Below are 22,781 nucleotides of genomic sequence, written 5' to 3' on the forward strand. Positions count from 1 at the left end.
GTGGGGGGGGGTTGGTGTGTGTGTGTGGGTGTGTGTGTTTGTGTGTGTGTGTGTGTGTGTGATCTTCCTGACGGATGGCCGTCTGCCTGCCCGCAGGGCCGCGAGATGAGGCTGCTGCTGAAGCGGGACACGTTGACTCTCGTGGACCCGTTAGACCACAGCGCCTTGTACAGTCAGCCAATCGTCAACATCCGCGTGTGGGGGGTGGGCAGCAACAACGGCAGGTGAGCCACTCGGGAGCGAGCTACCTTGCACTGTCTCACCCGTCCTCCCTTTTTTTTTTTTTTTGCCACGGAACAAAGCACCTGCTTTTGGCTTTTCATGCTAAGCTAAGCTAGGCTGAGATCACCGTGTTAAGCGAACAAGTCACTGATCACCGTGTGTCTCTTTGAATGCCGCCTCACCCACCACCTGGCAGGGACAGGTAACGCGCACACGCACACAAACACGGCACACCCCGCGCGCGCGGTCGTGTCGGTAGCGCGGGAGAAAAACAAAGATCGTCCGCCGGCCGGCACGCGTGTGCTCGCCCACAGGGACTTTGCCTTTGTGGCGGCCGACAAGGACAGCTGCGCGCTCAAGTGTCACGTGTTCCGCTGCGACGCCCCCGCCAAGGCCATCGCGACCGCGCTGCATCGCATGTGCTCGCAGGTCAGTCGCACCCGAGACGCCCCGCCCCGCGTTGCGCGCGGCGTGCCGATGATGTCGCCGACCGGGCATGTCGATGATGTCACACAACGTCACTCATGAAGATGATTTCACGCACCGACATGTCAGACGAGATGGTGATGTCACATGTGATCATGATGTCACGCGTTGTTTTGTCCCTCACGGTGATGATGTCATACAAGTTGACCCATATCACACATGATGACGCCTCACGCACGGCGGGTCTGACATCAGATGACGTTGTCAGGGCACGGCACCTGAATATTTTCCATTTGACCGGTGAGAATTTTATCGTCCACTGGATGAAAATCCTGCAACGCCGCATAGCGATGAAGGCGTCGCAATGTGTAAATGAATCCAAGCACGGCTCAAGTGCCGCAAGATGATGATGATGATGATGATGATGATGTTCCACTGACGGCGTCCTCAGATGATGTCCCACCAGACGTCGCGCTCTCTCTCGACGGACAGCATCTCGCCCGAGGACCTGCCCCGACAAGGTGACGGGCCGCCCGGCCCGCTTTGCTCTGATTGGCAGCCGACCCGCTGACTCCTCCTTCCTCCTAACTTGTATCTTTCAGTGGACTTCGCGGAGGCGGGGCCTCAGCGCATCCACAAGTTTGACGTCCACTACGTGGGCAACCTGCCCGTGTCCCGCGCCATGGGTACCCGACCCGAACAGTCACATGACAGTCCGGTTCGCGCCCTTGTCCTCTGAACCGCATGCGTGCGTGCGTGCGTGCGTTTGGACGTCGCAGGCATGGAGGTGTTAAACTTGGCCATCGAGAGCATCATGAACTCCACCCGCCGCCACGAGTGGGAGGCGACTGTCATCCAGGTGACTGACAACTTGCTGTCTGTCTTCAAGGTACGCTCAACTCCCCCCTCCCCCCCCCTCCCCCAAAAAGTTTTGACACACCTTACGGTCTGTACAGCCGTGGTATTTTGATCCAACTTCCTGTGCGGGGCGACTTCCATTTGTTTGAACTTCCCGTTTTGTGTGCGAGGAGCCTTGTTTTCTTTCGTAACTTGCACCTGCAGCAGCAGCAGGAAGAAGGGGAGGAGCCAGTGTGGGCGTGTCAGGTGCGTTTCCTCAGCTTCCTGGGCGTCGGCCACGACAGCCGCACCTTCGCCGTCATCGTGGACGGCGGCCGGCAGCGTTTCGAATGTCACGTCTTCTGGTGCGAGCCGGACGCCGGCCTCTTGTCCGAGGCCGTCCAGGCGGCGTGCATGGTGAGCCGAGCCGAGTCCAGCTTTGCATTGCACCGTTCGGAAGAGCGGTCGAGTGGAATTTTTCGTCGAGAAGTGTTTCTACTCGGTTCCTTCCCACCGCTGATCTTTCAGGTGCGGTATCAGAAGTGTTTGGTGGCTCAGACGCCGCCGCCCAGGAGCCGGCTCGGGCACGGCGCCGCGCCCAAGGTAAAACGCGCTAACTCCATGGACGGCGGCGGCGGCGGCGGCGGGGTGTCGCCCCGGAAGACAAACGGAGGCCGTGGCGTTCGCAGGGGCATGATGGCCTTCTTCGACACCTTCCGCAACAAACAGGCCGCCGCCTCGTAACCACAAAATGGAGGACGATCCCATCGGGCGAGCTGGGCTCGGACTCCCGGCTGGCCGCCTACGTGCGGTCACGCGATCCGTGTCGTGGATGCTCGCTGACAAAATAAAGTTCATGTTGCTCTGACTGGATGCGCCCAAACTTGATTTTTGGAGGAAGTGATGTGACAAAAGCCTTCGCAAAGGTCGCGCCGCCGTCGGTTGAAGCGTTGACGACGCATCATCAAAGAGCGCGAGGCCTTTTCATCACCTTCGATGGCTCAATCACTTGTCAAAAATAACAGACAGAGTTTGGAAAAAAAAAAAGTGAGCAAAAGGTGACGGCATCAAAGAGGGCCTGACCTGAAATGGACTCGTGACCGGTCCCGTCGTGGACAAAAACTATTCACCGTACATGACTTGAATGCGACACTACTTGGATTGGACGTGACAAAGTCCAGATTGTAACAGGCAATATACAAATACACGCATACACCAAAGTGTTGTTGGAGCAAGAAAAAGAAGGGGGGGAGGGTGATGGGAGGAGGGAAGGAAGAAGAAGGAGGAGGAGGGAGCCAAGGAAGCCGTGACCTCCCCCAAGGCCACGTGAGCCGAGCCCGAGAGAGCGTTGACGTTGGACGTGCGGCTGAGCGTGAAGGTAACTTGCTTCTACTTCTGCTTCTTGCGCTAACATTCATGATCCAAAGCTCCATGTTGACATTTTAGGGTCAACTACTGGACGACACGTTTCATTTGAGAAGGCGTAACATTTGGGCCTTCAAAGTCGTGCCGCGCTTCGTCAAACTTTTGCTTCCTTCGCAGAATAATTTCTCCATACGCGACGTATGCCTTCCGCACACGATACAATCCCGTCATTTTCGTACATGGACGTCTTTTTCGAGCGGCGTCCGCCAAACAATCGACAGTGCGGGGAGGGACGGTTGCCACGGTAACGTACCTCAATTGGATTAGCGCCGCTATGCGAGCCTGACAGCGCGGCATTGTCCGCCGGCCGGCGTTCCATCATCGGCGCGCGCCGTGGCCCCGACGTCACCCGTGACATCGTTGTTGTCCTTCCAGATGAGTGGTGACCACCCTCCTCCGTATGCCCCGCCTCCAGCGGCCCAAGGTGTGTACTGATTGGTCCAAAGTTCCTCGGGGCTACGTAGACAGAGAGAAGGAAGTGCAGCTTCGTACAAATCATTTTTGTGAACCTCTGTCTGCATGTCTGTCTGTCCGTCCGTGTAGGTTTTGCGGTCGCCGCGCCTTACCAGGTAGGAGCGCGCAGCGCGAGGCGTTTGCGCCGCCCGCCACGCCTCACGACATAACCGTCCATCCGTCTGTCCGTCGCAGGCGGCGCCGTCCTCCTATTACCAGGGCCCGCAGCAGTACGGGACCCCGCTCGGCTACCACACGGCCTTTTACGACCCCCCCCAAGGCTGGGATGCCCCCAAGGCCTACGGGGGGCCGCCCAAACACACGGGTAGGTTGCACTGTCACGGTTATGTTCCGTTTGCGACCAACAGGTGGCGTCGGAGGGCTTCTCCTCCTGCGTCGCACCCCTCGGTCAGCAGGTCATGAGCTTTTTTTCGGTTCAAAGGACCGCCGCTGCCTCCTTGCATTTTGGGTCCGCTCCCACCGCTCATCCGTGACATTTCTGTGTGCGCGCGCATGGATGTAAAGTGTACGCCGTGAGTTCGCTCGCTCGCTGTAATGCGCTCATTGTGTTTCAGTGTATGTCGTCGACCAGAACGAGGGTGCGGGCCGCGGCGGCGTGGGCGGCGGCGGATGCGGCGCCTTGAGGTCGCTGTTGTCGGCGTGCTCCACCCTTCTGTGCTGTTGTTGTCTGTGTGACCTACTGACGCGTCACCTCTGACCTGCCGGCTTGTTGCTCGGGCGAGGATGACAACGATGATGTCACGCCATCACTTTTGTGATCTCGCCTGACCCTGCAAAGTAATAAACATACTTTCATTGCCGCGATAAAAACCTGTGTGTCATCGTTTCCTCACCTGTGCCTGTTGGAAGACGCTGAGGGGTCAAACTCCGGTCCACAAGGTCCCGCGGGTTTCCCCGACCTCCGACAGAGCCGAATCAGTTGATCAGGATGCTTATCGTTTGAATCAGCCGCGTTGGAGGGGGGCGACGTGAAAAACGCGCGCTTGAGAGGGCGAACCGGACTGTTGCGCTCACGCAATGATGACCCCAGGGGGCAGCCCTGCGCCGTTCATCTCGCGGGGGAGGGCTGACATGCAAATGAAGAGGGAATCACCGCTACTCGTCATTGAAGAAAGAATCAAATCAACAAAACAACGAACAATCAATCATCGACGATAAGCGAGTAACTGCGAGTGTGTTGACAACGTTGCGCTCGTACATTGAGAAGCACGCTTGCCCTTGTCCTCTCTCTCTCGCGCAAACTCGCGGGAATCGATCAATCTCTGGAGTCCACACGCAGCAGCTGCTCTCGTGTCACCTCCGCGGCCCACCGGGACCATCGTGTGTCTCGCGCACGCGTGCGCGCGCAGGCACAGATGTCGACGATATGTTTGCGCGTGGCGAGGATCAGCCACTGCAGGTCAGAGGTCAGCTCATGCGCAGCTGCGGCGCTGCAGGCGGCGACAAAGACGACGAGCAAGATGAAGACCATGAAGAGACGAGAAACCTCCTCAAACGGAAAGTGAGAGCGTCATCGCGCGAGTGGCCCCGGGGGAGGGAAAAAATGGTCAAAATGAAGCCGGGATAGGGATGAGGATGAGGAGGAGGAGGATGAAGACGTTGAACAGAAGGAACTTCCGTCAACAGGAATTGAGACGGCGCTAACGCGAGTGGCCTCAGGGAGGCAACGTGGGGAAAGGAAGCCGGGATGACGATGAGGAAGAGGAGGAGGGCCTCCATGAGTGTCAGCATCTTTTTGTCGTACGTGGAGTCCAGCGGGGTCATCGTGAGCCAACTTTGTTCATGAAGAGGACCTTCGAGTTGACGTGAGCTCATTGGACGGACCCCTGGTTGGGCGTCGTCCCCTCTGAAACGGCATCCGACCTCGAATGGAGCTCTCGGGTCGGTGCGGCTCAATCAAGTCCGAGATGAGGCATGGAAACGGGAAGGGTGCCAGAACAGTTCCCTGCGGTGCGCCTCAGAAAGCCATTCAGCCATTCACCTGGACAGATGAGATGATCTCGGGAACGTCGGGAGCCCAGGGGACGGGGGTCCGGAGAGTTGAGCCTGCAACTTTTTGGACGGACCGCTCGTTGGCGGCGCTTGTTCTGAAGGTGTCGCGACCTGAGCGGCGGCCCGTCGGCGAGCGGGATTGAGTCGTCGTGGTCCTGTGATGATGATGATGATGATGAAGGGCGAAGAGCTGGCATTATTATGATTATGATGCCAAGTATAGTTGGCTCGTGCGTTTGTGGGTATTCAGCAGACATTTGTCAGCCGCTTCCTGTCGCCTGCAGCAGCACTTCCTGTCACAGCCATCGCACGCGCACTCGGCTAGCCAGCTAATGAGCAAAAAGGTTCATGGCTCATTTTCTCCGTACCAAGTGGACAGCGTTGCGTGGAGGGAAGTGGGGGGGGGAGTAAGAGCTGTGCAATTTGTTTGTGCCGAACGCACACGCTGAAGTCAGCACAAACATCACGCCTCAGCGCAAAGCTGCTCCAATTTAACAACGAGATGCGAAACGCGCACGCACACTCACACACGCGCTCGCACACACACACACACACACACACGCACACACACATTGCCTGACCCGATGATGTCATCTTGATGTTTGAATGGCGCTTCAGAAAGTGCTGAGGAGGGAAAACATGAAAGGAAAACATTGAGGTGCGTCGTGTAGTCGAGTGTGTGCGTGCAAGCATGGAGTCTTCACGGTGTGCGCATCGGGGGCCCCGTACAGATCAAAGAAATGTCCGTTTGCTCCGCTGATTTGCAACGTGATCAACCAATCAATGCCGACCGACGATTTCCCCTAATGGTCGCTGACCCCAAACGAGTCGCGACACGGCGAACGGAGCTCATCTCTGCGCTCCTTGCCGGCAACGCTCCAGAATGCCTCGCCCAGGGCCGTGCATTGGCGTCCCCCAGCTGTGTTGCCCCAACTCCCCCCCCCCTTCCACCCCCTCGCCCCGCAGTCCGCAGCTGGCACAAGAACACGCTTCATCTTCTTTCCGTCGTCCCTTTCGTCTTCGTCTTCATCGCTCCTCCTGCTCGCATCCTCATTTTCCGCCTCGTCCTCTTGATCTTCGTCTTCCCGGAGGCTCGCAAAAACATTCAACGGCCCATCAAGGCGTCGTTAACGAGCACTTGACGGCAGCGCTGCAACCGTGCGCGCGCGCATCAACGTGCCAAAACAAGCGCTTGGGTGTGTGAGCGTCTCGTTTTTTTTTTTTTTTTTTTTTTTCCTCTTCTTTCGTGTATCTTTGAATGTGTGTGCGCGCTCGGGTTTAAATGCGCCGAGTGCGTGTCCAGAAGTCTCAAAATAAACCTTGCGCGTCTATTTTCAGAGAGGCGAAAGAAGAATTGATGATGTTCTCATCAGGTGAGAGATGCACGAGGCCGGCAAATCTCCGATGCTCTTCTGGGATGGCGAATGCATTTCTTCAAGGTCCCAAAAAGCACCGAATGGCATCAAATCAAAGGCGCTCATTGGCCAACGATGAGGTCACGTGACTCTTGCCCGTCCATCATTTCACCCTCTTCGGAGGGGCCGGGGGGCGTAGATTGGGGCAGGACATTTTGGCATCGGGGAGACGCGTGACGGGCACAGGCAAGAGGAGGAGAGCGATCCGAGACGCGAGCAAGTACGGCAGAGGCGCGCCATTCGTACGTCGGGAGCAAGTCAAGGAAAAAAGTCACCCGCAAACTAAGTCGTCTGCTGAGGGAGAGCAAGCAAGTCGTTGTACTTTGTTACTCGTCACCAGCGGGGGGGCGGGGGGGACGGACTCGCCGACCGCCGTCTGCCGCCGTTAATGGTCTCCCGCATGAATAAAACAACGCGCAGCACGCCCGGCTTCCAGGCACCCGCCATCCCCGGTTCCTGTCGACTCCGCATCATCGGTCGCAAACTCGGGGTCGGCGTCCCCGTCCCGGCTGCACGCCTTCTGAGGATGAATAAATAACGACGTATTGTGCCGCCACCTCGCACGTGCGCACGCTCCTTCACGCCGCGCTGAGAAGGGCCGACCGACGTGTGCGAGCGCAGACGGGAAGTGGACCGGCTAATTGGAGAGCCGCCGTCCCGCAATGTTCCTTCCGCTTCCGCGGGCCGCTGGCTCCGCCCCCTCGCTGTCAGCCGACCCGCAGCCAAAGCGGGACGCGCTCCCGGGACGGACAAACGACGACGCGGCGAGCGAAGGCCGGATCCCGACGCGCATCCGGTGGAAGCGGACGGAATAGCTGCCTGATTTTGCCACCTCGCGGCTCCACTCTGAGCCCCTCCCAAATGACCCCGCTTCTCCACCGCGCTTGCGCTAGCGCCGGTTGCGGGCCGGCGCCCAAATTAGCACCGATTCTTTCTTTTTCCACCGGCGAAACTGAAAGCGGTGCCTCAGCTGGCCCCCGTCATTCGTTGGGCCAAACTCTGGCCCCGACTGACGTCAGGGGGCGGGGTTATCATGACCATGGCAGATGTCGAGGAATGCCTCCCCGCACACACGGAAGTGTCGAGCGCTGGCGGATGTGCCCAGTTAGCACGCGATTCCCGATTCACCTACAACGATTCGGAAAGATCGAAGCAATTGCTGATTGCACGTCCCCGACACTTATGCACTACTGAGTAGAGAATAAGCGGTGCTATGCTAAGTTGCCTAGCGGATGCTATCAGCGCATTATTATCCATCCATCCCATCCATTTTCCGAACCGCTTTATCCTCACGAGGGTCGCGGGGCGTTCTGGAGCCTGTCTTCGGGGAGTCGGCGGGGGACACCCTGAACCGCTTGCCAGCCAATCGTAGGGCACGCACAAACAAACAACCATTTGCGTGCATGATCACACCCTCAGGGAAATGTAGAGTGTTCCATCAACCTGCCGTGCATATTTTTGGGAATGTGGGAGGAAACCGGAGTACCCGGAGAAAAGCCACGCAGGCCCGGGGAGAACAGGCAAACTCCACACAGGAAGGCTGGAGCTGGAATGTGCATTATTATATGATTACTATGATTATAATAATAGTGCAGGCGCTGTTGGGTCAACGTCGACGTGAGCGGGCTGGAATGCGCATTATTATATGATGACTATGATTATAATTATTAATAGCGCAGGCGCTGTTGGGTCAACGTCGACGTGAGCGGGTGACATTCGGACGCATCGCGATGATGTCACGACGTGGCTCCTACTTGGCTCTTTGTCGAGGGAAAACTAAACACGTTCTTCGTAAGAATCTCTGAAGCACTAACAAAGCGCAGCGCTGGCCCTGGGGGGGTTACAGATTTTGCAAAACGGATGGTTTGACATCATCTCTCGCCGCTCCAGCAGGACAGAAAGTGAAGATACGGCGAGCGAGGAACGAGACCATGACCGGAAAGGGCAGAGAGACGCAGGAGCAGGACGGCAAGTTCGGACAAGAATCCAAAAGAAGCTACGAGAACCGATCCAAATGAACAATTAGGAATGGAGAAGAGGATGACTCAAAGGAGCTGACACAATGTGAGCGCGCTTATGGTTTGCCATCACTATGAAGAGGAAGTCCAAATTTGTGTGTGCCGATGCTGCTAATTTGAGGGGGGGGGGCGGGCGCGCGAAAGACAGCAGCTGCATGCGGCGCTCCGGAGGCTGCGGACGAGCGAGAAGGACGACGAGACGAGCGCCAGAAGCATGAAGACTCGACTTCTTCTCGTGCTGCTCGGCTTGGCCGCCGCCGCCGCCGTCGTCGCCGTCGCCACTTTCCCCGCCAGCGTCAACATAGGTGAGCTCGCCTCACGCGTCAGCGACACCTCACACTCAGCCACCCAATGAATCAGGAGACGACATCTCGTTTCGAAACTTCATGTGCGTCACACGCAATTGACAATGCGTACATCAGAAGTACCGTATGCCGTGTGCGTGTGTGTGTGTTGCGTCCAAGATTCCAAAGTGTCTTCAAGTTTGTACACGTGCGCAAAAAGTCATCAAACATTCATTTTAACTCAAGTTTAAATACTAGTACGTGCGCTTGCATGTGTGTGTGTGCCTGTGTGTGTATGCATGTTTATGGGTTTGTGTGCGTGTGTTTTCGGGCATTTGCGTGTCTGCAAGTTGCGTGTGCCTGCACGTGTGTCTATGTGTTCGTGTATGTTGGCGTGTGTGCTTGGAGTGCCAGGCCATCTCCTGACATCACACCTGTGCACGTGAACGCGCATGTGCTCGCCATGCACAGGATGCCAAGCTCAGCGCTAAAAATCACTTACATCACATATACATAGGGGCGTGTGTGTGTGTGTGTGTGGCTGATTAATAAGTGAGCGTGAGAGCATTTCCGTAGTGAAGGTGAAAGCATTTCGTTAGTGTGTGTGTGTGTGTGTGTGTGTGTGTGTGTAAATGTGTGTTCCTATAGTGTATGTGAGGGTGGTGTAGTCGTGTGTGAGAGTGTGTCAGCACTATGTGTGAGTGAAAAGAGTTTAAAGTAAGTGAGAGTGATTGAGTTGTGTGTGTGCGTGTGTGTGTGTGTGTGTGTTTCTGCTCCATATGGGACAGCATTTCAGTCAGGTTCAGGATGTGAGAGAGTCAAAGTCTTTTTTAGCGTGAGAGCGTTTCAGTTCACGCGAGCGCTCGCAGGAGGGTAGGAAGTGAATTCTCGTCGTGTTTCAACACAAAAGAATTTTGTGAGAGCCTTTTAGTCGTGCGTTGTGGATCGAGAGACGGTTTTCCGTCATAGTGTCAACGCAAACATTTCCCGTATCGGATGGGTTGGGGGGGTGGGGGGGGGGGACATCGGCGTTAAGAGTGCCGTGGCGCAGCGCGTGTGACGGTGTGTTGCGCGCGAGAGCCCAACACCCATTTCCGCCGCACCTGCTGGATGAGAGTCAGTCTGTAGTTTGTGTTGCACGGAAGACGGTTGAAGTTTTTGCGCGAGAGCCAATAAGTCGCGCGCGCGTGAGCGCTAATCCCTCATTGATGAATGATGATGTCCCCCCCCCCCCGCCGAGACGACATCCCGATTGTTGACGTTTTGCTGCAGGAGGACTTTTCCCGGCCGGGTCGCACGAGCAGGAAGTGTTCCGCTTCGCCGTGATGCAACGCGGCGCCGACGTTCCCAAGCTGCTGCCTCAGATGGACGCCGTCGACACCGGCAGCAGCTTCGCCATGACCTACGCTTGTGAGCCCGCCTCCCGGCCGCCATCTTGGTCTTGGTTGCCGGCCTCGCCTTCGGCTTCCCCGCCGTCTTCGTCCTCCTCGCCTTTTTCATCGTTTCCCTCTTCGTCTTTGTCACCACCGTCATCGGCATCGCGAGATGCGTCGCTTTCAATATCACCGTCATCTTTATCATCATCGTCATCATCGCGGTCACGAATTTCACCATCATCATCATCACCAGCTTCACCTTCATCATTCCAGAATGGGGGCTGAGGGGGGGCAGCGTCCCAAGCGGAGGGGCCCGTCAAAGGTTGTGGCGGCCGGCGCACTAAGAGGAGCGCACGGGGCCCGAGGGCGCGGCGGCGTCGTTGCAGCCAACAATGCGCTGACCTCCTTTGGTTGAGGCGCCGACAAAAGACGGAACGGCCACGAAAAAAAAAAAAACAACCCACTGGTCACGCACGCTCTCTCTCTCCACTTCCTGCTCTCTTTATCCACTCCCTCATGTCTTTTTCTTCTTTCGATTTCCTGTTATCCGCTTCTACGTCTTGATATCGGCGATTCTACTTCCCGACCTGTTTCCTTTTCCGCTTCCTGTTTTTGCTCTCAACTTCCTGTTGTCTGTTTCCACTCATCTGTTGTCGCCTTGGCGCCGGCGAGGCTCTCTGCCGCTTCGCCGTCACGCCCGAGGACTTATCAAAGTACGCTATCCAAGTGTTTTTTTTTTTTTCCATCGCTCTCGACGGTCGCGCCGTCAGACGAGCAGAGAAATATCGTTCTGTGTCTCGGACCGGGCGAGATGTCGCAGGACAAGCGCGGCCCCGCCCCTTCTCTGTGTTTGCAGCTGGCAAAGGTGACATGAGTAGAAATGCTGCGTCTATTTTCCAATATTGGCCCTTTTGATCAAGTCCTTTTGACCAAAGCTTGGCGTGAGACATCGGCGAGTCCCCCAAGTCAGTTGGAAGCGACGCGCAAGTCGCCGAATGCAGGATACGCTCGTGATGTTGGGGGCAAGGCTCAGAAGATCGGCCTCTCGGAGCGGAGAATGAGAAAGCGAACATCGTTCGGTTTCAATCGGGACCCTCGATCACACGCTGATTATTGACAAGGACGGACGGACGACATTGAAACATAAACCATCAAGTCATGGGAGAAGCTTTGGCCACATTTCAATTCAGCCTTCACGGGAACACACAATCAAATTGTCCTGCATGAAGGTTGAAGCGCAGTCGAACAGTTCACGGCCTGACTTTTGAGTGTCCAGAGAGAGAGAGTCCGAGCGTTGGGAAGCGAATGTGGCCGATACGCGAATGGCCTGTGAGCATGTTGCCAGTGCAAAAAAACAAAACAAAAAAAAATCAATCAAATAATCAAAAGACGCAGCCTCCTACCGGTGAAGGTTCACTTTTGGTTCAAACTCCAAGCGTTTTGTTCGCGCACTTCAGGCCAAGACTGGACTCGTCGCTCGCCGTCACACCGGACCCGCTTCAAAAAAAAAAAAAAAAAAGCCCAATTAGAATTCGGTCTAAAAATTCACACATTCAAAAGACACACGTGACAAAGAAACAGCACAGTCGCATCCTAATCATCGGTGTGTCACTGCTCAACGTTCAAAGGTCGTATTTGTGATATCAAAAAAGGGTTCGCCAGCGCGACTCGGGATGCAAACCAACAAGATGCAAGCAAGCACTTGAATGACATCGCCGCTTCTGGAGACGGCAAGAGCCAACCAGACAGATGAGTCAATGTTGGGGCATTTCCCTTAATGGATCACATTCGGAGAAATAGCGCACGTCACACGTCACCAACAAGAAAGAACAAGACCGTGCCGCCAGCTAGCCTAGCGGCTAGCTCGACACTTGCAAACGAAGCGGGAGGCTCGGCGAAGCCATTCAAACGTCGGGCGGCCGAGCTACAGTTCGACAAGAGTTGCGTTGGCTTTCCTTCCCCCGGCCCGCGTCCCTCTCGCCTCGACCGGCGGGCACCCGCTTCGGGTGCGCTCGTTCACGTCACAACGAAAAAACTGCAAAAGAGATTTTGTCCATTCGGGTAACAGCTACTCAGCGTGACAAACTCAAGTCAAACGTGAGAGATTCGATGAAGCACCATCGCGTCGGCGCGTTGGATAGCCGTCACGAGAAAAGCGCAACACTTTGATTTGCTTTGATGCCGATTTCATGTGAACTCCGTGTGTGTGTGTGTGTGTGGCGTCAGTCTGCTCGCAGTTCGCCAAGGGCGTGCACGCGGTGATGGGCGTGTACGACCAGAGGACGGTCAACATGGTGTCTTCCTTCTGCGGCTCGCTCCACGTCAGCTTCGTGACGCCGTCCTTCGCCGCGCTGGCCGACAGCCCCTTCGTGCTGCAGTTGCGGCCCGGCCTGCAGGGGGCGCTCGTGTCGCTGCTGGACCACTTCGGCTGGCGGCGCTTCGTCTACATGTACGGCGCGCACGCAGGTGACGTCACGCTCGGGGGGGGGAGTCGGGGGTCGCGTTTCGGGGGCCGGCGAGCCAAAGTGACGTCTCGGCGGCGCGTTTCAGGCGCGTCGGTCCTGAAGAAGGTTCTGGAGCGGGCGGCCGAGCGAGACTGGCAGGTGACGTCGGTCAACTTGGACTCGCTGAACGAGTCGGGCTTCATCCAGCTGCTGGCCGACCTGGACTTCAAGAAGGAGTTCCAGGTGGTTCTGGACTGCGAGTCGGAGCGCCTCAACGCCATCCTGGGCCTGGTGGGTGGCGCTCGGTCCCGCCGTCCGTCCGCTTCCTCGTCCCGACTGAGCGTCCGCCGTTTGCTTTTTTTGCTCTGTCAGATTTCGGGGCAGAGAAGAAACCTGAAGAACTACCACTACATCCTCCTCAACATGGTCGGCACTCGGACACGCGCCGGACACGCGTGCACGCCGCTTCAACATTGCAGACTTCCGTGTCGGAGTGAAGATTGTCCCGATTCTTTTCTGCTCTTCCGGTGTGTGCGCGTCAGGGCTTCGTGGAGCTGAACCTGACGGAGTTCCACGCGCTGTCCCCCAACGTGACGGGTTTCCAGCTGGTCAACTGGTCCGACCCGTCCGTGCTGAAGGTCCAGCAGGACTGGCTGAACTTTGATCCCAAAGACGGGAAAGCGGAGCGACGCGCTCTGCGGGTATGAGCCGCCACCGACGCCGTTTGGCTCGCCGCAAGCTCCTGACGCCCCCCCCGCTGCTCTGACCGGTCAGTACGCAGGCGCGCTGACCTACGACGGCGTCAGCGTGGTGGCGGCGGCCTTTCGCAACCTCCGACGCCAGCGCATCGACGTCTCTCGCCGCGGCAACGCCGGGGAGTGTCTGGGGAACCCCCCCGCGCCCTGGGGGCAGGGCATCGACATACAGAGGGCGCTGCAACAGGTCGCACGCGCGCTCGCGCCCGCCGCCGAATGATGAACGCGCACGCTCAGCCGGCGTTTGCGCGCGCAGGTGCGGCTGGAGGGCCTGACGGGCCGCGTTCAGTTTGATGAGAGGGGACGTCGGGCCAACTTTACGCTCACGGTGATGGAACTGAGCCGCACCGGACCCAGGAAGGTCGGCGCGTGCGACCGAGGGTGCGATGACTCGGTGCGTTGGACGAGGATTCGGAGTGCGTTTGTGCGATGCAGGTGGGCGTGTGGAGCGAGCAGAGGGGCTACGTCAAGACGGCCCGGTACAAGCCCACCCCGGAGGAGTTCTACGGGCTGCAGAACCGCACCTACATCGTCACCACCATCCTGGTGAGTCCAACGGACCGCCGGGGGCGGAGCGATGATGTCAAAAGGGGGGCGGGTCTCGCTCTGGCAGGAAGCGCCCTACATGATGCTGAAGAAGAACCACGAGCAGCTGGCGGGAAACGACAAGTACGAAGGCTACTGCGCCGAGCTGGCCGCCGAGATCGCCAAGCACGTGGGCTTCGCCTACCGGCTGGAGCTGGTGGGCGACGGCAAGTACGGCGCCCGAGACCCCGTCAGCAAAATGTGGAACGGCATGGTGGGAGAGCTGGTCTACGGGGTGAGTCGGTGCCGATGCACGAGAATCACAAATGTTCAGCGCCGCTGTCGCGTCAATGACAAAGTCGTCCCCGTCCATGACGGTGTTGAGGTTTGCTTCGTCCGAAATTCTGGTCTGATTCTCGAGCTCCTCCGCGGACCAGGAAATCGACAACAAGCAGCCGGCTTTGGCACTTTAACATTAGCCTTGGTGTTTGTGTGCGGCTATTGGGTGTTTTTTTTTGGTTTTTTTATCGCTGCTCGATATGCCATCAATTTCTCCCCCAGGGAAAAATCTTGTTTAAAAAAATAAATAAATAAATAATTAAAATCCCATTCGGTCGGGTGCTCCCTCTTGGCCACCGGGGGCAGTAGCGTGTAATACGGCGACCCAGACGCAAGCGAAAAATAGATTTGCTGCTGGAACGCTGGCGGCAGAAGTCGTCAGGCGCTCGCCCAGCCCTCGTTTCAAAACTTGTGTCAAAACGATGAAGCTCGCCGGGCGTCCCCAAGCGAGACTCAGTGCCGGCCTCTGGGCGCAGAAGGCGGACGTGGCGGTGGCGCCGCTGACCATCACGCTGGTGCGCGAGCAGGTGATCGACTTCACCAAACCGTTCATGTCGCTCGGCATCTCCATCATGATCAAGAAGCCCACCAAGTCCAAGCCCGGCGTCTTCTCCTTCCTGGACCCGCTGGCCTACGAGATCTGGATGTGCATCGTCTTCGCCTACATCGGCGTCAGCGTGGTGCTCTTCCTGGTGAGGCCCCGCCCACCCGCGGCGCTCGGTCCGGCGGAGGCCTTTGACGCCGTCCGTTGTCATCGCCGCAGGTGAGCCGCTTCAGTCCGTACGAGTGGAAGAAGAACGAGGAGGACGAGGACGAGGAGGATGAAGCTCCGCCCACCTCTTCCAAACGTGCCGCAGGTACGGCGTCGCCAACCTTATCTTCATCATCGTCATAATCGTCATCGGCGGTTATCGTGGATTCTTGTCATTTTCATCCTCGCCTCCTCATCGCCATCCGAATCATTCTCAACATCGCCGTCGTCATCGTCGCTACTGCTAGCATCCTCATCAATATCGTCATTGACACCACCGCCATCACGAATCATCATTGTGATCCTCCTCCTCGTCCTCGTCATGGTGCGCATCACGCTCATCGCCCTTCTCATCAGCATCGCGGTCACTGTAGCCGCCGCGCGGCGCGTCCGGCTCAACGTATGACGCGAGGCGTCCGTGGGTGCGCAGGACGTCCGCCTCCGGCGCAGCGGCAGCCTCCCAAAGACAAGGACCAAGAGAGTGCGGAGCGCAGCGACGACTTTGGCATCTTCAACTCGCTCTGGTTCTCCTTGGGAGCCTTCATGCAGCAGGGCTGCGACATCTCGCCCAGGTCTGGCGCCGCCCCCCCGCCGCGCCGCCCCGCGCCGGGCCTTGACGTCAGGCGGCATCAACACGTGGCCTTCCCGCAGGTCGCTGTCGGGCCGCATCGTGGGCGGCGTGTGGTGGTTCTTCACGCTGATCATCATCTCGTCGTACACGGCCAACCTGGCCGCCTTCCTGACGGTGGAGCGCATGGTGTCGCCCATCGAGAGCGCCGAAGACCTCGCCAAGCAGAGCGAGATCGCCTACGGCACTCTGGACGGCGGATCCACCAAGGAGTTCTTCAGGGTCAGAGGACGCCGCCGGGACCCTCCCTCCGCGCGAGCATGACCGCATGACGGCGACAGCCGCTGAAAACGCGTCCCAACGTGAAGCGCTCGCCTCGTGGTCTTCTTCTGTTTGTTTGTCGCCCCCCACAGAGGTCCAAGATCGCCGTGTTTGAGAAGATGTGGTCGTACATGCGCGGCGCCGACCCGTCCGTCTTCGTCAAGAACACGGACGAGGGCGTGAGCCGCGTGCGCAAGTCCAAGGGCAAGTACGCCTACCTGCTGGAGTCGTCCATGAACGAGTACATCGAGCAGCGCGCGCCCTGCGACACCATCAAAGTGGGCGGCAACCTGGACTCCAAAGGCTACGGCGTGGCCACGCCCAAAGGATCGCCCCTCAGGTACTCGCTCGGCCGCGTGCGCCGTCTTTTGTCTGGTTGGCAGGCGTTGGCCTCGCGAGCGCCCGTCCCCTTCTTAGCCTCATTAGCATCGTTAGCCGCTAGCTAAGTCTCTCAACGTGTAAGTCGTACGTGGTCGCGGCAGGATTATTGGGGCCGGTTAACGTGTCTTGTCACATGTCTGTACGCGTTTCCCATGTTTGTGTGCATGGGGGTGTGCTCCGGTGTCGCTGTCTCTCTCTCCTGTCCGTCTGTCTGTCTGTCTAATGTCCATGCCCCCCCCCCCCCCCCCCCCCCAAAAAAACGACCCCCGACCCCTCAAGCCACCCGGCGCGTCCCTCTGCTCATCTGTGTGTCGGCCGACGGCGGTTGCCGACAGCCGACGCCTTTGGACGCTTGGGTCAGTGACGCCACCTGGCTTGGCGGCACGCTAGCAGGCGCCCGTCCTCGCATGGCGAGCTTTTTTTTCATTTGGGGCTTCTGCGGCCGGCATGCGCTTGCTCACGTCGCTCATTTGCGCTTTTGTCCAACATCGCGCATGACTCAGCACTGTTACTACGACAATGGGGGGGGGGGGGGGAAAAAAGGGTGGGGTGTCATTTGGGCTCCAGTTGCTTAGCAACATGTCTCACACACGCGCGTGCACACACACACACTTCCAGGGTTTTTTTTGTTTTTTTTTTAAATGTTCATGTGTCTATCTGTGTGCATCTACGTCTTGGTATAACGATGCGTTTTGCAACTTGTTTTGTATTTTTTTTTCATTTGGATTTTTGTGTCTGCGCATGGAAGCGTGCGTGTAAATGTTTAGCGTGTATTTATTGTGTTCCTGTGCATAGTTTTTGTTTTGTGTGGGTGTGCGGGCAGATTTCGCGCGAGTCTACGTATATGAACGCACGCGTGCATATTTTGCGTGCGCGTATGACTGCGCTCGCATTGGAGGTCATTAAATGCCAAAGGCCGCCCGCTGGGAAGCGCTTCCTGCGTGACGACGTCGCGTCGACGTGTTGTCGTCGTTTGCGCCGGAACGACATGGCGTACCTCGCACGTCTGACTTCCCGATTTGAAAGAGCAGGAGCGAGAGAAGTGCGGCTAAGCGCGCGGGGCTGGCGCTAACATAAGATAACATGGCGGCGGCTGTTGATGTTATGTTATGTTACATGTTAGAATTCCGGTGAACCTGGCCGTGCTCAAGCTCAATGAGCAGGCCGTGTTAGACAAGTTGAAGAACAAGTGGTGGTACGACAAAGGTCAATGCGGACACAAGGACGCCGGCAGGAAGGTCAGTTAGAGGTGGCTTGGACACACCCCGCCAATATACCCCCTGCCTCCTCACCTGCTAGCTCCCACGACCGACCCCCCCGCCCGCTCCATTTCCTTTCCTTCTTGCTGTCTTTGTCCTGCGGGTCTTCTTGGGTTTTTTTTTTCTCTCTGTTTTGTTTTTAATTTACATTTTTAAGGACTGTTTTTGTCACTTTTTTTTGCTTTTCCCGATTCTGTTTTTGCTGTTGTCCTTTTTGTTTCATAGCAAGGGGGGCGGGGGGTCATAATTTGAGCGGGAATTTCGGGGTGTTTTTTTTTTTGTCCTTCGGTTTTGGGTCTGTTTTTCTCCCATGATGATTTCTGACCTTTGTTTTTTGTCTATATTTTCCTCAATTGTTTGTGTTTCATTTTGGGGACAATGTTTTCTGTTTATATCTTTTTTTTGCGTGATATTCCATTTTTATTTTCGCATTTTTTGTTGTGTCTTTTTGGTTTTGGTTGTCCTTTTTTTTTTTTTTTTTTTTTTGCGGGAGGAGCATGAACGCCTGGTGAATCAGCATGAGCCCAGCAACCCGCAGAGACCCCGCCCGCAGCGAAATGTAACCTTTGACATTCCCGTGTGGCCACGCCCACTTCTGGGAAACCATTCCGTTTCAATGTCAAAGGTCACGTTTTTGCCACACCAAGCAATGCTTCTGTCTCCAATCTGTTCCAAATTCTTTGCGGGTGCCGGTTAACTTCTCAACTTGCTGCTAATTTGCTTTCAACTTAATGCTAAATTTCCGTTAGCTTCATCCGAAATTCACGTTAACGTCCCGTTAACTTCCTGTTGATTTCTCATCCACTCCGGTTATCTTCCTCGAGCTTTCTGTTCAATTCCTTTTGCCGCCAAATGCTTCCGAACATTCACTTGGTGTCATTTTTGCGCACATGTACGACCTAAGCCAAACTTACTGGCCAGTCTGACATTGACGTGAAAGAGCGCACTTTATTTTGAGGAAAAGTACACGCTAACTTCCCGTCTCATGTCGCGTGCTGATGTCGGGACGCGACCTGTCAATTAAAAGGACACTTTGGAGAGAAAAGCATCATGAACTCCCAGGCCCCGCCCTCTCTGACAGCTGCATGCAAATGAGGTCATGAACCGGCAACGCTTTTGTTCTTGAAGAAACTTGAAGGAAACGACATCGCTTTTTAAGAAACTTTGTTTTTTTTTGGGGGGGGGGTGAACTTTCTTTCAAAAGTGAGTTTGTTTTGCAAGAAACTCAAGTTTGGGTTGACATTTTTTTTTTCACAAGAGTTGACATTATTTTACTCTAAATTGCTTTCCTATCAAGTTTCTTAAGAAATGTAACAAAAGAATATGACTGAAAGCAATTTTAGAAATTATTTTTTATGATGAAATCCACTTTATTGACATTTGAATTTAAAGAAACATTTTCAAATCAAATTTGATTGAAGACACTGATGTTTGGTTTTTTTTTTTTTGAAAATTGAGTTCTCTTTTTTAAAGATTTCCTCCCCATGACTGACATCTTGAACCGAGACACACCTTCTCCTGTTGGACACGCCCACTCCCCCCATTACCTTGATGAGACTACACTTCCCATCAGCCTCTGCTGTATTACCACAGCGACACAGACAACTAGCTGGAATCGAGAATGCCTTGTGGAGTCCAGTGTCACGATGGGAATTGTAGTTCTTTGTAGTCCTCATTCATCCCCAAAAAGTGGAGTTGCGCAGCAGCGGATGCGTGTGATTGGTTGTCATTTTTTTGACCCCCGTCACCCCGCCCACGTACCCTCTGACAGGACAAGACAAGCGCGCTGAGCCTGAGCAACGTGGCGGGAATCTTCTACATCCTAATTGGCGGCCTGGGCGTGGCCATGTTGGTGGCGCTGCTGGACTTCTGCTACAAGTCGCGTCTGGAGTCGCGCAGGATGAAGGTGAGCAACAACAACAAGGAAGTCCAAATCGGGAAGTGAGAGGAGCAAATGAAGGAAATTGGGATTTGTTGGCTCCAATTGGCTTAATGGCTGCCCGTGGAGCCAGCGGCAACAACACAAACATATCATTAGCGCGCGCGCGCGTGCACACACGCACGCATGAGGGGCCTTCGGGGGAAATAATGCAAGAAGAACTCTTACAAACATGACTGAAAGGCACTCATGCCATTAATGAAAAATAACTAACTAGAAAGCTCTCACGCACTACAGAAACACTGCCATACGTACATAGAGGTGTGTGTGTGTGTGTGTGTGTGTGTATGTCAGTGTCTAGTTAGTTATGGTTAATTCTGTCGTGTGCTCTGTCGAGTGTAGAGCGAATCATTTTTCAGTGGTCGTATTTCAGTAGTTTGTGTGAGACGTACACCGAGACGTTCCTGCCGGTTGTCTCTCTGATTGGTCGCTCCCTCACAGGAGCTGATTGACGCCGCAATGCTGAGCAGCAGCTTGGGCGGGGCCCTGGGCCTGGTGGGGGGCGGGGCCCTGGGCCTGGCAAGCGAGAACGGCGGCATGGTCGCTCAGGAGCTGGCGAGAGCCAGCGCACCCGGCTTGGTGCGCGTGAGCAAAGCCGGCGGACTGGGGTCTCCTTCCGCCCTCATGTGACCGACCGCGCCCCGTCGGACCGGCGCGCCTGTTGATCGTCCGCCGGTGTGAATCGAGTGCACCTGAACGCATCAGCTGGCTGACACAAAAACTACGATTTCTACCACTATTTTCTTCTTGTTCTTTTTAAGCCTGCCCTGTTGCTTGGAAGCCAATTCGCATATTGACTTCTCACATGTCCGATCACGTCCTTCACTTGCTCGTTGAACACAAAGAAAAACTACAAATACAAAACAGAGTCTGGCGTGATAATGACGGTGACAATGATGACCATGAGGATGGCAATGATCATGGTAATTCTTGTAGCACCCTCCCACATTGGGCAGGCCCGGGTCCTGCTTTAACAAGTCGTGATGGGCCGAGCAGTCGGGGAGGCGCTTCCTGTGTCATATCATTAATGATTACTGCAACTACAATTTTCTAAATTACATAAATGTGATAGAACATATATTTGTGCATATTATTCACATTAAAGCAAGTTATGACATTTGAAAGGCTTCAAAAAGCGGGCAAAATGTGGTTCCATTGTCGCAATGGCGGTCAAGAATTGAGTTTTACCGCCATGCGTGTGTGTGTGTGAGATAAAAAAATCAAAATACCTCATGAAAATCATAACATTGAAAACGAGGTGAGGAGGGGGGGGTTCCAGGGTTTTCCACTGTACATCATATCGAAAAATAGACACGGAAAGGCCATTTCAAACAAGACACAGTTCATTTTTTCTAATTGGAGTGCAAAACAGACCTGCGCGATGCGATCATACAAAACTGGCCTCAACACAAGACGGCGGAAACGAGTCCATTGTCACACACCTCGAATCAGTCCCCGCTGTCCAAGCCAGAAAGCGGAAAAACGGACTCTTCTCACGTCCAGCAGTGTTGTCCTCTCCTCACTACTGCTCCTGAAATCACAGCAGGACAGAACTGAGCTACAAGTCCGCATCGATGTTGTTGATCGCGAGCAGGAAGTGGTCTCTCAACTCACATTCTCATTGGCCGCCACAGCGAACGAAGTCACGTCGCAAAACTGCTAGAGTGCGCGACTAGCGATTAGCAATGGTGCTAATTTAAACCAAAGGGAATCGACTTTAAACATAAACAGACAAATGTCATCATCACCCAGGCAGACAAATGTCATTAACAAACAGCCAAGGACAACGGGTAGTTCATTCCGACGTAATGTACGAAAGATTCGGCGAAACAACTTCGACATGAACCTCTCCCTTCCGCCGTGACAATTAAGGTTGCGTGAGTTAGAGTAAGTCCCGCCCCCCTTGGAACTCAAAATAATTGGTTGAACTTGGCCGTTAGCCAATGACAGGAGAGAATTAGGATGAATGACAGTTTCGACAGGGTTAGGTTGTAATTTTACCATATCGCGAACGTTGCAGTCGAAAACATCGGATTAACTGAACAAATATGAACTCAAGTTAGCTTGTAACTGAATAACACTTTACTCAAAGTACATTATCCGAAATTGAGCCGTGACTTAGCCACAGAACATTTTACAATGTCAATTATTTATTTTTTACTCCTATTGATCAGCTTTTCTGGATGATTTTGCTCACTTTCCACTGGGCCACATTAGGATGAAGATGATGATGATGATCAACTCAGTAAGTGTCAACATACATACACGAGAACACGTTTAAAAAAACCCTCAGGAAGTTTTTTTCCACGGTAACTTGTGTACTTATCTCTCCGAGTCATTTAGGACTGAAATGTACACGAAATACGCCACAATTAATATTCACTTCGCAACTACAGTAAAGAGTTGACACGTTGTGTGGATTCAGAGCCTGACGCAAAGGCGTATTAAGGCTGCCATCTGGTGGCAGCTTGGAAGAACTCCAGGTATTCTGCAGTCACGTGAGAACCGGTTCAAATCTCGCATATTCCAAAGATGTTCTGCTCGTTTCCTTTGTCCCAGTTTGAGCGAATTCTGCCATCTCGTGGCGATTTGAGAGCTCCCGGTATTGGCCGAATAAAGTCACATAACACGCAAGGCTGCTCGAATGCTCATTTTTACCGGTTGAGCGGAGTCACGTGACACCCGCCTGGAATCCACGGTACTGAGAGAAAAACATGCGTTATTAGTCACGATTGCAACGAATTTCTTCCACATACGCGTGACAAAGGCAATAAATATAAGAAACGCACACGTTGATGAAGAGTACTTTTTGTTTTTTTTTATTAAGGCAATATGACGCGGTGCTCGTGCGAGACCTCGTGGCGCAACGGTAGCGCGTCTGACTCCAGATCAGAAGGTTGCGTGTTCAAATCACGTCGGGGTCAGTCCTTTTTTGTGTTGTCCGGCAACTATTTGTTTGGATGGCTATAATTCAGGAGACCCCGGTCAAAATGAGATGGACAGTTTTTTCTGAAGGCTTTACAGTAAATA

The 22,781-nt window shown here is 54.9% G+C and overlaps 3 protein-coding genes and 1 non-coding gene across 9 annotated transcripts in view; all 4 read left to right on the forward strand.

Annotated features, from left to right (window-relative positions):
- Nucleotides 1–2,353, forward strand: part of apbb3 (amyloid beta (A4) precursor protein-binding, family B, member 3) — a 4,487-nt gene extending 2,134 nt beyond the window's left edge. For 2 of the 4 annotated variants that reach the window (XM_019872123.1, XM_019872134.1), the window contains exons 6-13: nt 97–224; nt 419–424; nt 537–651; nt 1,100–1,169; nt 1,251–1,334; nt 1,428–1,537; nt 1,714–1,902; nt 2,014–2,353. In XM_019872123.1, the coding sequence (XP_019727682.1) occupies nt 97–224; nt 419–424; nt 537–651; nt 1,100–1,169; nt 1,251–1,334; nt 1,428–1,537; nt 1,714–1,902; nt 2,014–2,229 (918 nt within the window). In that variant the 3' untranslated portion in view covers nt 2,230–2,353. The remainder of the gene's footprint in view (nt 1–96; nt 225–418; nt 425–536; nt 652–1,099; nt 1,170–1,250; nt 1,335–1,427; nt 1,538–1,713; nt 1,903–2,013) is intronic. The other 2 variants (XM_019872143.1, XM_019872151.1) reach the window with 2 other exon arrangements.
- A 382-nt stretch (nt 2,354–2,735) lies between these two features.
- On the forward strand, nt 2,736–4,188 carry LOC109517383 (cysteine-rich and transmembrane domain-containing protein 1). Of its 2 annotated transcripts, XM_019872548.1 has the most exons (6): nt 2,736–2,863; nt 3,028–3,154; nt 3,286–3,334; nt 3,454–3,479; nt 3,559–3,688; nt 3,939–4,188. In XM_019872548.1, exons 3-6 carry the CDS (start codon nt 3,286–3,288, stop codon nt 4,079–4,081), a joined length of 348 nt encoding a protein of 115 aa, XP_019728107.1. In that variant the 5' UTR covers nt 2,736–2,863; nt 3,028–3,154; the 3' UTR covers nt 4,082–4,188. The 2 variants fall into 2 exon arrangements, with proteins under 2 accessions (XP_019728107.1, XP_019728099.1); XM_019872540.1 differs by lacking the exon at nt 3,028–3,154.
- Nucleotides 4,189–8,936: 4,748 nt separating this feature from the next.
- LOC109516917 (glutamate receptor 1-like) lies at nt 8,937–20,871 on the forward strand. Of its 2 annotated transcripts, XM_019871740.1 has the most exons (18): nt 8,937–9,114; nt 10,366–10,503; nt 12,696–12,935; nt 13,020–13,204; nt 13,286–13,339; nt 13,456–13,614; nt 13,688–13,855; nt 13,925–14,029; nt 14,104–14,214; nt 14,282–14,488; nt 15,009–15,224; nt 15,296–15,389; nt 15,714–15,855; nt 15,935–16,133; nt 16,265–16,512; nt 17,677–17,791; nt 19,584–19,718; nt 20,193–20,871. In XM_019871740.1, the coding sequence occupies exons 1-18, from the start codon at nt 9,024–9,026 to the stop codon at nt 20,379–20,381; spliced, it is 2,796 nt and encodes a 931-aa protein (XP_019727299.1). In that variant the 5' UTR covers nt 8,937–9,023; the 3' UTR covers nt 20,382–20,871. The 2 variants fall into 2 exon arrangements, with proteins under 2 accessions (XP_019727299.1, XP_019727308.1); XM_019871749.1 differs by lacking the exons at nt 17,677–17,791; nt 20,193–20,871 and having other exon boundaries at nt 19,584–19,704.
- Nucleotides 20,872–22,603: 1,732 nt separating this feature from the next.
- On the forward strand, nt 22,604–22,675 carry trnaw-cca (transfer RNA tryptophan (anticodon CCA)). The gene has a single exon. It is a non-coding gene; the product is annotated as a tRNA-Trp (tRNA).
- Nucleotides 22,676–22,781: the final 106 nt, after the last annotated feature.

This window comes from Hippocampus comes, unplaced genomic scaffold (genome assembly GCF_001891065.2).
Source record: "Hippocampus comes isolate QL1 unplaced genomic scaffold, H_comes_QL1_v1.1 scaffold33, whole genome shotgun sequence".
NCBI classification, from domain to species: domain Eukaryota; kingdom Metazoa; phylum Chordata; class Actinopteri; order Syngnathiformes; family Syngnathidae; genus Hippocampus; species Hippocampus comes.